The sequence below is a fragment of the Podarcis vaucheri genome, assembly GCF_965113315.1.
Source record: "Podarcis vaucheri genome assembly, chromosome: 1".
NCBI classification, from domain to species: domain Eukaryota; kingdom Metazoa; phylum Chordata; class Lepidosauria; order Squamata; family Lacertidae; genus Podarcis; species Podarcis vaucheri.
Genome location: NC_138759.1, coordinates 8,089,832 through 8,102,889, shown reverse-complemented (window position 1 = coordinate 8,102,889; position 13,058 = coordinate 8,089,832). Strand labels below are relative to the sequence as shown.

At 45.8% G+C, this 13,058-nt stretch overlaps 1 protein-coding gene across 5 annotated transcripts in view; it reads right to left on the bottom strand.

Moving 5' to 3' along the window:
• Positions 1-13,058, bottom strand: part of KIAA0586 — an 83,329-nt gene that overhangs the window by 28,161 nt on the left and 42,110 nt on the right. For all 5 annotated transcript variants that reach the window (XM_082216561.1, XM_082216563.1, XM_082216564.1 and 2 more), the window contains exons 22-28: positions 12,867-13,051; positions 12,291-12,409; positions 9,966-10,156; positions 8,699-8,855; positions 7,271-7,502; positions 4,702-4,943; positions 1,878-1,954 (exon numbers count right to left, since the gene is read on the bottom strand). In XM_082216561.1, the coding sequence (XP_082072687.1) occupies positions 1,878-1,954; positions 4,702-4,943; positions 7,271-7,502; positions 8,699-8,855; positions 9,966-10,156; positions 12,291-12,409; positions 12,867-13,051 (1,203 nt within the window). The remainder of the gene's footprint in view (positions 1-1,877; positions 1,955-4,701; positions 4,944-7,270; positions 7,503-8,698; positions 8,856-9,965; positions 10,157-12,290; positions 12,410-12,866; positions 13,052-13,058) is intronic.

The following is a 13,058-nucleotide window of genomic DNA, read 5'->3' as shown; positions in this document are numbered from 1 at the left end:
TTTTTTTTAAAAAAGTTACTAGCTGCTAGCCAGGATCGCTATGTTCTACCTCCACAGATGAAGGCAGTATTCCTCTGAGCACCAGTTTTGGCAGAGCAGAAATGACTGGCAGAATTCATGACCAGGGAGAAGAGTCGGTGGAGGAAGACTGGAAGAAATTTAAGGATTATTTGCAGAAGCACTGCAATATTAAGGAATGTTAAAATGATGTCTGATGGAACATAAGTGGTATTGGTAAAAAGATTTTTAAGAAAATGTAAATAGGGATTGATAATTGGAAAATTGATAATTTTAATAGGTTAATATCTTGAGTGAGGATAAAAGTTTGAGGGTAAGGATTTGCTGAAATCAATATCTGAACTGGATTACAAAATGGGAGGTGCGAGGAGGTCAAGAAATTAGTGAATGGAGTATAAGATTTGAAAACACTAATCTATTCTCTGTTTTGTTTTTTGGTTTTTCTTTTGTTCTTATTCTTTCTTTTTTCTTCCCTTTCTTTGTTAACTTTGTCTTCTATTGGGTATTTTTTATGTGTTTTGTTTTTGTATTTTTATATCTTTGTAGTTTTTCTTATGTTTAAATTTTGGAATTTTTTTTAAAATTGTTTGTGAAACCTTAATAAACATTATTATAAAAAGAAGAAGAAGGCAGTATTCCTCTGAGCACCAGTTTTGGCAGAGCAGAAACGGGGAAAGTCATGTTGCACTCATGCATTGTTTGTGGGCTTCCCATAAGCCTCTGGTTGGCCAGTGTGAACAGGAATAATAATAATAATAATAATAATAATAATAATAATAATACCCTGGCCTTGGCTGATCCAGCAGCCAGGCTCTTCTTATGTTCTTATATGATATGGGTACTAAAGCAATGACCACAAAAAAGACGTTCTTCTGTGATGCCCCCTAGTTTGCAAAACTCCCGGCTCCAAGATGTTGAATCGCCTCTATCTTTGTTTCGTGATTCTGTTGGGATACTGCCAGGGAGATAAAGTCCATCATGGCCCCAAGCCGTCTGCCGGATGATCCATCGATCTCCCGTAGGCACGCAGTATCAGCAATTAGCGACATGAGTTTCTAGAAATAGCTTGCCACATTCCAGAGCTCGTGCACACTCTATCAGCAGATAATGCACAGCAAAAGTCGCACTCAGGAGAGCATTATTTACAAGTTTTATTCTGCGTTGATCAGAACAAAGAAAGACATGACTGCCTGCGTCAGTGTCTCCGACACAGAGAGAAAACGAGAGCAATAGAAACATAAACATCCTGTGAACAGGACATGCGCAGACTCTCTGACTCACAAAGCCTGCTCCCTTTTAAGGTGGAACGGAATATCACCAGCAATTCACCTTTCTAAGCAAGTTTTTGACCCTGTTGATTCTTTGTGTTGCTCTCTGTACCATTTTTTAATTGTGGCAGTTTGTGTTTCAATGATCACTGTTTGCTCCTCTATTTCTAATCCACTTTGAGTGGCGGCTGTGTGAATGCAGCGACTCTGCCTCCCCGGCCTGTCTTGCTGCCGCTGCAATATTTAGAAGAGAGAATTATGTTTGAACCTGAGTTCATGGTTGGTCTCCCATCAACCCATGAGCAGCAAGCCAGAACAAGACACTGGGAGGAGCAGAGCAGCTGCGTTTTTTGATGATGATGGTGATGATGATTTGATGGGAGTACCAACAAACTCACTCATCCATTCACTCTTAGCTTTGGTTTGGCCTAGTGATATGTGCAAAACTCAGCCACTGCCTCTGCCCAAACCGGCCCGTTTGTCTATCTGGACCAGTAAGAGGTGGCTACCTGGGGGGTACCCAGTTTTCTGTCGCCGCCACCCTGAAGACCCCATCAATTTTGGCAGTGTCTAGTTAAATGATTTCATTACCATCTCATGGGCATCATGAAGAGTGCTGGTCATACTGTCACTTAGATTTGGAAGAGACAATCCTCCTTCTGCAAAAGCTGGAAGGAAAAACATAACAAACATGCACTTACGCACGGTAGGCGAAGACACACAAGTTCATTCCACTTGCAAAATAACGAAATAGGTTAAAAACAAGGACTGAAACAAGTTTTGGCACAGAGGGTTCCAAGCTTTCAGGTGGTAGTGGGAGAGATTCTCCCTACCTTTCCCCCTCCTGCATTTATTTTCAGGCCACTGTGCAGTTCTTCCGCCCCACGACTTCTCTGCTTTCCTTCAGGTGAGGTCACACCGTAAATGCAATGACACACAGCCAATCAGATCTGGTGGCATGTGGGGCTGGGGTGTATTGCAAGCCAAACACCGTGGTTTGGCGATATACTGCGATTTTGAAAAAAACAAGATGCATTGGTCTCTGCCTGCAAAACACTGGGTGAAACCACCCCAGCTCTCACCTCAAGAGGTGAGACAGTTTCACCCAGGCTCGCAGGCTGGGACAATGCACCTTGTTTGTGCCGCTCAGCTGAGGGGAGGGAATGAACGCTTACACCAAGAACAAACTTAGTTGGTCTCTAAGGTGCTGCTGGACAATTTTTTTAATATATTCCTCCCAGCTGAGACAGCCCCAGAGCACCAGGGTTCCTTTAACTGCTCACTATGGGGAACAGCAATCACGCTCCCCACACCTAGGCAGTTTCACGGAGCCCCCACACTGCCGCCCATGGGCTGGGGGCTCCTCTAACTGCTCGACTGAGGCAAGAGAAGCCACACACTCCTCAGTTGAGCGGTTTAAAGAGGGAGGAACAAGCTGCTATCGGCTTTCTCTCTGTGTGTCGTATGAGGACAGAGTGGGATGGTGGTTCTACACTAGTGATTGCAATAGGTATGAGTTACTCGTGCGTAAGCTGGTGCCTTTCTCGGTTAATTTGCCTTGTTAAACCTTTCTGACTGCACAGCCCCTTCTCATGGTGGCTGCCTCAGTCACTGGCAGAATCCGTCAGTGGGCGTTTCTTGAACCTCTTCCAACATAAAAGTTGTTTGACACCCAGTCTCCTCCTCCTCTCACTGTGCGGGAGTCTTCTGCGCAGGGAAGGTGTGGGTAGCGGAGGACCTGGGCTCTCCTCACTGATGTCCAGTGAAGAGTCCTGGAGCCCTCTCTCCAATTCCTCCGTCTGCCCCCCTTCATCCCTGGTGTTGCGCTGATTGACTTCCCCCTCTACTGAGCTGTTTCTCCCCCTGCTGCTGGGTCCTTCGCCAGCATCATCTGGGAGCCTCCCCTTCGCCTCTCCCTCCGATGTCAGTTCCCTGACAGCGACATATTGCTGAGTGGAACCGCTACCGCTCTTGACTCCCTCCAGCAGACGATGCTAGGAGAGGGACCCAGGAGCACTGACAGTTTCACCAGCAATATACCACTGGGTGAACCCGACATCGCGGTCAGCTCCTCATACCGGTCCTGGGCGATAAAATGATATATTGCCCAGGCCTAGTGGCATGAGAGTGTCACTGAAGGCAAACAAGGCAAACTGTTTTGCTCCAGCTCTGAAATAGTCAGTGTTGTGGTGTAAGGGAAGAAATAATGCATCCCCATTGCAAAAAGATAATGCTTTGTTTTGCCAAGCTGAAAGAGTTTAATTAATTTAAAGCAGGGGAACGTTTAAAAAAGATAGGCTTCCTCTCCCTTGTAGTAAGGTAAAGGGACCCCTGACCATTTGGTCCAGTTGTGACCAACTTTGGGGTTGTGGCGCTCATCTCGCTTTACTGGCTGAGAGAGCTGGCGTACAGCTTCCGTGTCATGTGGCCAGCATGACTAAGCTGCTTCTGGCGAACCAGAGCAGTGCACGGAAACGCCGTTTACCTTCCCGCCAGAGTGGTACCTATTTATCTACTTGCACTTTGACGTGCTTTCGAACTGCTAGGTTGGCAGGAGCAGGGACTGAGCAACGGGAGCTCACCCCGTCGCGGAGATTCAAACTGCCAACTGTTGAATGGTTTCTTTAAATGTAAAGGTTCATCATTGTTACACTCCATGTGTATGTCTTTAATGGGCCAGAGTAAGGGCCAGAGCAAGATAACGAGACCCAGCTTTACAGCTGTGAAACATAGCAGGTGCTGCTGAGTTGTATTTGATTAAGGCATGTCAGCATTTGGGTAGAGTATATAAGGAGCAGCACCTAGCTCTCCCATTACCCTGGGGGATGGGTTGGTGGTTGGGTCATGTTTGTTTGTTTAATATATTTAGTGTAAATGGAGTTTTTGTTTTTCTTATTAAAACCTTTAAGTACTTTTTGAGTCCTTTCTTTTTAATGCATGATCTCCCCAGCAAGCTCTCTGCAGCGTTACCATACTGCAAAAAGCCAACACCAACCTTCTGATCGGCAAGTCCTAGGCTCAGTGGTTTAACCCACAGCGCCACGCACGTTCCCTCCCTTATAGTTTGTAGTGACCAAGTCCAGAATTCCGCCACCGCTTGATATGGCCTCCAGAAAAAAAACCTGAGCTGCTGATTATAGGAACAAAGGAAACTGCTGGCTCCCAAATTAGACCAATGATGCACCTAACTCAGTATTGTTTGAACTCACTGGCAGAGGATGGAATTTGGGCCATTTCTGCATGCAAATCAGATTCCCTGCCACTGAGCTATGGGCCCTTCCACATGTTCCATAAATCTTGCAAGGTCACCCTCGGAGCTCTCACACTATTAAGAGGGGATGTGTTCGGTCTTGGAAAAATTAGAAAATCAAAAAGAAAATGCTAAAGAAAGACAAAGAGCTGGAAATAGCTTCACCTTTTGCAGCCAGCAGCTGTCCGTAACTGTACAGAATTTCTCCTTCTGAGATTGGCCTTCCCGTAGTCTCAGTTTCCGTGGCGGTCAGACTGCTCTCCTCTGTGGAAAGGCCAGAACTGGGGGTGTGCACGGAAGGGGATGGAGCCCTGGGCTCCTGCAGGGGCGGCTCGTGGGGCTCAGTTGGCTCAGGAGCTGGCAAGACCAAAGTGTCTGGCTCTTCGTGTTTGGCCACAGACATTATGCTAAAAATGACAAATAATAATAATAATAAAGAGCACCATCAAAAACTGATGCCACACATTACTAACATTGCTTAAACGTTCGCCAGTTTGTAAAAAATGTATTTTCTGTCTTTAATTTTACTTGTCCACAAAATGGTGGGTTTTTTTTACTGATCACACTTGTTTGGGCGACGTTAGAGCATAATCTGTATTATATTGATGTTCCGTTCCATCTAAACAGGTATGTGGAGCTGTTGTATGTCACATGTCTGTTTACATTCCAGCACAGCTTGTGTATAGCTTTTGCCTTCTTTTGCCTTCTTGCTCTTAGACACGAAGGAGAGCAGACATGTTCTTTGTATTGATCTATGCTGAATAAACTGCTTGTAAATATGCTTTACATGTGCCTCTGTCCGCCCTTCCGCCGCGAAGAGTTAATTACTCTGCTGATTAGAGCGTGCTCCAGCTTCTGAAGAGTTCTGAAGCTGCGGGCCGCTGTTTGATGCTGTTCCAAGGACCAGAGATTGCCCGGCTACCGGCCAGTGGGCCGGAGCCAGCAGGGGGCCTGCAAATTGCCCCCGTTTCCTTGGATGCATCCCAACATAATCAACAAAACTGATTATGCACAACCCACAGACACTCTGGCTGGATTGGGGCAACTCATCTCAGCTCTCTCCCTTCTGCTTCCTTGCCAACCGTACCTGTACCCTCTAAATAACAACTACTCATCACGCCCACTTAGGTAATAGTGCCAAGAGGACAACTTCTTCCTTGGCAAAAAAACCTAGCTAGCTAGCCTCACAGTGCACTGCTTTATGGGTGAATCACTGTTAAAGTGACCCGGAAACTGCAATTAATCCAGAATGCGGCAGCTAGACTGGTGACTGGGAGTGGCCGCCGAGACCACATAAAACCAGTCCTGAGAGATCTGCATTGGCTCCCAGTATGTTTCCGAGCACAATTCAAATTGTTGGTGCTAACCTTTAAAGCCCTAAACGGCCTTGGTCCAGTATACCTGAAGGAGCGTCTCCACTCCCATCGTTCAGCCCAGACACTGAGATCCAGCGCCGAGGGCCTTTTGGCGGTTCCCTCATTGCAAGAAGTGAGATTACAGGGAACCAGACAGAGGGCCTTCTCGGTAGTGGCGCCCTCCCTGTGGAACACCCTCCCATCAGATGTCAAGGAAATAAGCAACTATCCTATCTTTAAAAGACATCTGAAGGCAGCCCTGTTTAGGGAAGTTTTTAATGTTTAATGCTGTATTGTATTTTTAATATTCAATTGGGAGCCGCCCAGAGTGGCTGGGGAAATTCAGCCAGATGGGCGGGGTATAAATAATAAATTATTATTATTATATTATTATAATAATAATTACGTTCCAATATTTCACTGAATGTTTCTTGATAGACTCTCTTTTTTACTGATATGTTTCATTTTTATATAAGAATTTAACATTAATAATAGTAACCTTTGTTCATCAACTTTCCGCAAAAAGGTGACTCAAAATAGGACTTCTAGAGCCATAAAATGCACAAGGCTGACAAACATTTATAAGCAAATGCAGTGGCAAAAAGGATGGAACCTAAACTGCCCAGGTGTGCACCACAAAAAGGCCTCTGAATGCCAGTTGCTGGGTATCACTAGCAGATCAGGTCCTGTTTGCGAGTTCCCAGCTGGGATCTGGCTGGCCACTGTGAGAACAGGATGCTGGACAAGACGGGCCATTGGTCTCATCCAGGAAGCTCTTCTTATGTTGCTAATCAACCCAAAGCCAGGGGAAACAAGAGTGTCTGAAAGTTGGCAGTGATGGCTCCAGCAGTGTTAAAATGTTGTACAGTGGTGCCTCGCAAGACGAAAAGAATCCGTTCTGTGATTCTCTTCGTCTAGCGGGTTTTTTTGTCTCGCGAAGCAAGCCCATTGAAGGATTAGCGGATTAGCGCTATTAGCGGCTTTTAGCGGCTTATCTGCTGATCGGATCAGCTGATAAGCAGCTTAGGGGCTTAGAAAAAGGGGGGGAGGGGAAAAAACCAGCAGGAACTCGCAAGACATTGTCGTCTTGCGAAGCAAGCCCATAGGGAATTCGTTTTGCGAAGCACCTCCAAAACGGAAAACTCTTTCGTCTAGCGAGTTTTCCGTCTTGCAAGGCATTCGTCTTGCGGGGCACCACTGTAGATTTTTCTTTTTTAGCAATCTTATTGCGTTTTATGTAAACCACTACGGGATTTTGCATATTAAGTTGAATATAAATATTAGTAATAAATCAGTACTTCTCTTTATTGCTGCAGCTAAGAAGTTTGCAAGAGGAAGATTAGAAGGTGATTTTTTTTGTCAAGTGTTACACGACTCACAGAGCTGTGGGGCGATAGCTCCCTTCTTCTTCACTCTGCAGGCTGGGCCTCTCTTCTTCCAGAGGAAGCTCTGCATCTCCCCAGGGGTTCGGAGGCGTCTGCCTTTCCACCACTCCTCTGCCTGGGACATGCTCGGATACAGGAGGGCTAGGCGTGGCTACTCTGGGCGGTGAAGCCACAGGGGTGACCACAGGGGTAGCCACTGGGCTGATGGCGGCTCCAGCCTTGGATCCTACAAAAAGAAGAGATAAAGAAATGCCAAGCCAAACTATGTTGCTACAGCAAAGGAATGTATGATTCTTGCCTGCAAACATTTCACTTGCTACATGGAGGAAATATACACTCGACCACTCCAGACTGGTCAAGAACAAACTAATTGCTTTCTGTTTCTATTCCCGATTGCTTTGAAGTTCTGAAAGTTCCCAGAGTATGGTTCCAAAGTACGCCAAATCTGATTACTGTTTTTGATGGAATTCCAAACTTGGTGGATCAGGGAAATGCTGTGGACATGACGTATCTCGATTTCAGTAAGGCTTTTGACAATGTCCCCCATCATATGCTCGAGAGTAAGCTGGCTGAACATTTTCCGACTCGAAGATTCAATCATTCCACAATTCTATTATTCTATGATTGATCCCGTCCCCAAACCTAGATACACAGAAGAATTACTAGAATAATTTTGATAGTTCATAGCAGAAGAGGCTTGTGTTGTTGTTTTGGGGGTTGGGGTGATGACAGAACAACTCCCAATATGCCAATCAATCAAGAAAGCTCTTTCTGGAAAATTAAAATACACCATGCTTGAAAACAAAGCTGATGAGTGTAATTACCGTATTTTTCGCTCTATAGGATGCACTTTTCCCCCTCCAAAAATGAAGGGGAAACGTGTGTCCGTCCTATGGAGCGAATGCAGGCTTTCGCTGAAGCTGTCCGCAAAACTTCGGAGCGCGGCAGGAGTGCTCGCTGCGCTCCGAAGGCTTGCGGACAGCAGCCTGCAGCCCGAAGCCCGGGGAGTGCTGCATAGGCAGGTATCCCGCTGGGCTCCCAAGGCTTGCAGATGGCAGCCTGCAGCCCAAGCCCGGGGAGCGCAGCGCTGCGCACCCTGGGCTTTGGGCAGCTATCCGCCAGCCTTCCGATAGGCTTGCGGATAGCAGCAAGCTCCGGGAGTGAAGGCTAAAGAGGAAGCCAAGACAGCCAGCGGGATGGATCCTGCTGGTTGTCTTGGCTTCTTTGCTCTTTGGGGCTGGGGGGGGGAATAATTCCCCCCCTTATTCTCCCCCCCCAAAATAGGTGCGCCCAATAATAATAATAATAATAATAATAATAATAAATTATTATTTGTACCCCGCCCATCTGGCCAGTGCGCCCTATAGGGTGAAAAATATGGTAATTTAGCAACTTTTCTACTCTGATAACCTGTTTTGATACCTGCTGCTGTTAGCTGCCTCAGATCAGCATCTCCATCAATTTCAGTTACAGACAGAGAGGACTCTGGAGTTTTTACTGGAGACGGTTCTTTTGGAGGAGGAGGGGATGGAGGAGGCGTGGCTTCAGGTGTGGCTAGTGGAGTAGACAGTATTGTTTCCTGGAAAAAAAACACACACAAAGGCAATTGAAAGAAAGTAGTAAAGCTGTTACAAAAAAAATCCCTCCACTTTATTTTAAATAATCAAATCTGAATGGGAGAGAAAGAGCCAGGAATTCAAAGCTTACAGGACGTAGGATTTCTGCGACAGTGCACAGTTCAAGGGGAAGTGAGATGGAATATTGATTGGACTTAGTCTAGCATGCGAATGTTTCTGAATCTCAAGAAAACCCACAAGCAATAAATAAAGGACATGTGCTTATTTTTATGGTTAATAAAAGCTTACCCTTTAGAATCAAAACATAAACGGCGCATAAATGGTATTGGGCTACATTTACAATTTGCAGCAGTTACATGCAGAATGTGTGTGGGTTAGCCTCAAGCAATGCCAAGTATTTTCAGTCTGGGCTGATTTTGGGTGAATGCTATTTATTTTTTTCCAGGAGAAGGAGCAGTTTCAGGACAAACTGCAAGAAGTCTGAAATTATGGGTTTTTAAACAACAGTGGACTGAGGGGCCTATATTTAGCAATTTAGCATATCAACCAGTTGCCTATAGACCCACCTTGCAGCAAGCCCATTTCCCCAGACAACAATTTCTTCTGGTCAAACAAAGGCCAAACTTGTTGCTGAAGTCACTGTCTGACATAGGGAGTGTGCACCTCGGCCCTGGAGCACACACCAGTAATGCAAAGAGTGACTCTGGGAATGTGCAGAGTATATTTCTGCCTTGATTAGTTCCTAGCCAAAAGAGAACTGCAGTGTCCAGGTCAGGAGATGTAACTTCCAGGCACGTTTCAGTGCTGGCAACAGATTCAGAAGTTGCACACCATCTTTGCCAAATAGGGGCAGGAAGACCAGAAAGCCTCTTATTTCAAACTTTTTGTCATTGTTGCTTACATGCTGCAAGAAGCAAAATGCCAAGGGTGGTATTCAGCTAAGTTTTACTCAAGAGTAGACCCACTGAAATGAATGAACCTGACTTGGGTCCATTAATTTCATTCAGCCCACTCTGAATAAAACTTAGTTGAATACCATCCAATTACTACAAAATAAATAAATAAATCCCCAATTCTTAATCACAAATCACAAACAAAAAGAAACAAGTCACCTTTTCTGGTAAGGGTGTTGTCGTTTGAGGAACAACAACAGCAGAGGCTGCCTGCTGGCTTTCGCTGTCACCCAGCATGACGGCAACTGTCTCAGCAAGAGCTTCATTCACAAAATGTCTAATAATGTCCGAATCCACTGGGAGACCGGCGTCGACAAACAGCTGAAACCCCCCGGTACCTGCTGCTTCAACTAAAGATAAACCAGAACACAGGCAAGAACCAAATATTAAGGCTTGTATACTATTTCCCCCCACAAAGTAATAATCATAAATAAGTAATAATAAAAATGGGCACCCCACCACCAAGACCATTCCATATTAGCTATCCAACCTCCCAAAATTTCAACACACCTTGGTGATGGTTTGACCCCTTTCCATTTTAACAGTACAAATTCTACAAACACCTTCCATATCTCCTCAAGATCGTTTCTCCTGCGTATTCCCCATCTTACCTTAACGACACATGTTAATTTATCATCAATAGCTATATCCCACACCTCTTTATACCATTCTTCCATTTTACATTCTGCTTGCCCCTTCCACTTCCTAGCTATAATAATTTGTGCAGCTGTCAATGAATTTGTGAGGAAGTCCTTCATAGCCCGTGAACCTTCCACCCTATCGTAAATTAATAATAATGCTAAAGGCTTGTAGATTAAGAATCAAGAGTTCTGTTGTCCTTGGGAAGCAAGAGCTTCCCCAGCCTCTCTTACCCTCCACCCCCCTTGAAAAACGGATCCAGAGGTCAGGGGGAGGAGCAGACAGAAATCAAGACCCTCTGCATAAATTTTAAGCTGATTTTCTGTTTGTGCTAGAGTGATATTTGGATCCAAGGTGACGTGCCTGTGTGGCAAAAGCCGTCCTTGATTTTCAGATTTCTGGCATGCATAAAAACTTTATTTTCTTTAAAAAGTATGCTACTTCAACATAAGGCAAAATCATGTATGATATGTGTCAGGAAACTGACATCAGAGCAACAGGCGAAGGTGAGGCTCTCTGATTCTGCAGGGGAAGGAACAAGCACTAGGGGGAGACGCAGCTTGATGAAGGGGGAAGGAAATCAGCGTAACACCAAGGAGCCAGGAGAGCAAATGGGAGAAGAGGTGGAAGGGCTCCGGGATTCTTCCTTGGAAGTCAGTGAGGAGAGCCCTGGTCCTCCACTACCCATGCCCTCCTTGCGCAGGAGACTCCCGCGCAATGAGAGGCGGAGACGATTGGGAGTCAAACAACTCTTATGCTGGCAACGGTTTAAGAAACGCCCACAGACAGACTCTGCGAGCGACTGAGGCAGCCACGTTGAGATGGGCTGTGCAGTCAAGACGGTTTAACCCAGGCAGCCAAGCTCCAAAAGGGGACAGTTTACGCACGAGTAACTCCAAACCACTACAATATGGATAGAAGAGAAGGAAGTTATTCTTCCTCTTCTATAATATTTGAACGTGGTGGTCACCCACTGAAACTGATTGGCAGTGCATTCTTTTCTAAAATCAGGAAGTACTTCTTTACAGAATGCCTAACTCACTCATGAAGTACACTACCAAGAGATGTGCTGGTGCCTGGTGGCTTAAGTCAGCCTACCCACAACCTGGTGCATCCAGATACTTTGAACTTAAAGGTGACTTTAGGAGGGGACTCAGACAAACTCAGGAAGAAGCCGTCTCTCTAACAATGGCTCTCACCCAGTTTAGCTAAATGGAGACTCCACGTTCAGGAGCTGTATCCTTTAGAATAGCAGTTGTTGGGTGATAACGTCAGTGCCAATCTAGCTTCTGACTATCTCAACAACACATGGAAGTCCCAAAGATATGCTGGTCTACCTAGGCCAAAGATGGCCTTTGGAGGCCACCAGAAGCATTCTGAATCCGACCAGGAAACTAACTATATGTCAGCCAGCGGAGTTCTCTTAGTGCTGGAGCAATATGAACCAACACCGTGCTGCTGTGTTCTTGAAGGAGAACTCCAGGCACAGAGAACACGTTTAGTGGACCCTACAATTCCTGCAGGCATTCTTACACTATTATACATAATATGCTTTGCTGCATTGAGTTTATCTGAGGGGTAGGGCAGGGAAATTACTTGAAACCTAAAAAGGGGAGGGAGTGTTAAGGTTGAGAACTGTGTGGGTTATTTTTTTTTTGAGCTGGCTTGAGCAAGTGTCTTTAAACACCTTTCTCGGTTGAGCTAAACCAAAGCAAGGCTCTAATCTCAAATCAGGATATTAGAAACATTCGTTTTCCTTGGATCAGTCCACTTTCTGTAAATACTTCCCTCCATCGGGGGTTGGGGAAGCGACAAAGAGAGAAAAATATTGCAGCTTTTGCTTACCGATGTCTGAGGATATATCTTGGTTGTCCTCGCTCTCTGATGAGCTTCTGTTGGGCACTGCTTCTTTCTGGGGTGGAAACATCCCACTGATGATTCGTGCCATTACTTCCTGCTCCACCCTGGTGGAATAATGATTTCTATATTTAATGCACCTGCCTTTACGATGCTTATGCCAAATACAGAAGAGCAGAGTTAGAAGCCTTGGCCTGCAGGCTCCCAGCATCCAAATGAGGCAGCCATCTCCCTCTGCCTAACGGTAGGGCTGGCCCAGCTGCAGCCGATGGGAATTGCAGGCCAACAACATCTGAATGGATGTGGGGGACGCCGGCTTAATCCCTTACATTGTGTGGCTAACAAAAACCAAGGCCAAGTGCGTGTAATGGGGTTTACCCGTTCCTCCCTCCCTCAATCCATCACGGCTTTCACAGCCCAAATGCAAGACCATGAATTTCTAAGAGCAAGGATCTGTTTTGCACAGGTTGCTCTGTAAAATGCCACATACACGGATGGTCCTATAGAGCTAATGACATTCCATCAGCGCATCACCATTGCACAGCGCCTGCTCTGGGAACTCACCAGCCAACCAGCTTGTTTTCCAGGGTCTCCCGTTTTTCTATGATCTCATCCAGAATGTCTGCTGTGGGCTGAGGAGCAGCAGGTGGAAAAGGAGGGCCACTGTATTTTGGAGAAGCGGTTTCTCCTTGTCTGTCGAAATGTAGGACCGGCTCGGAGAATTCCGGGACGTCATCGTCTCCTTCGTCCTAATGA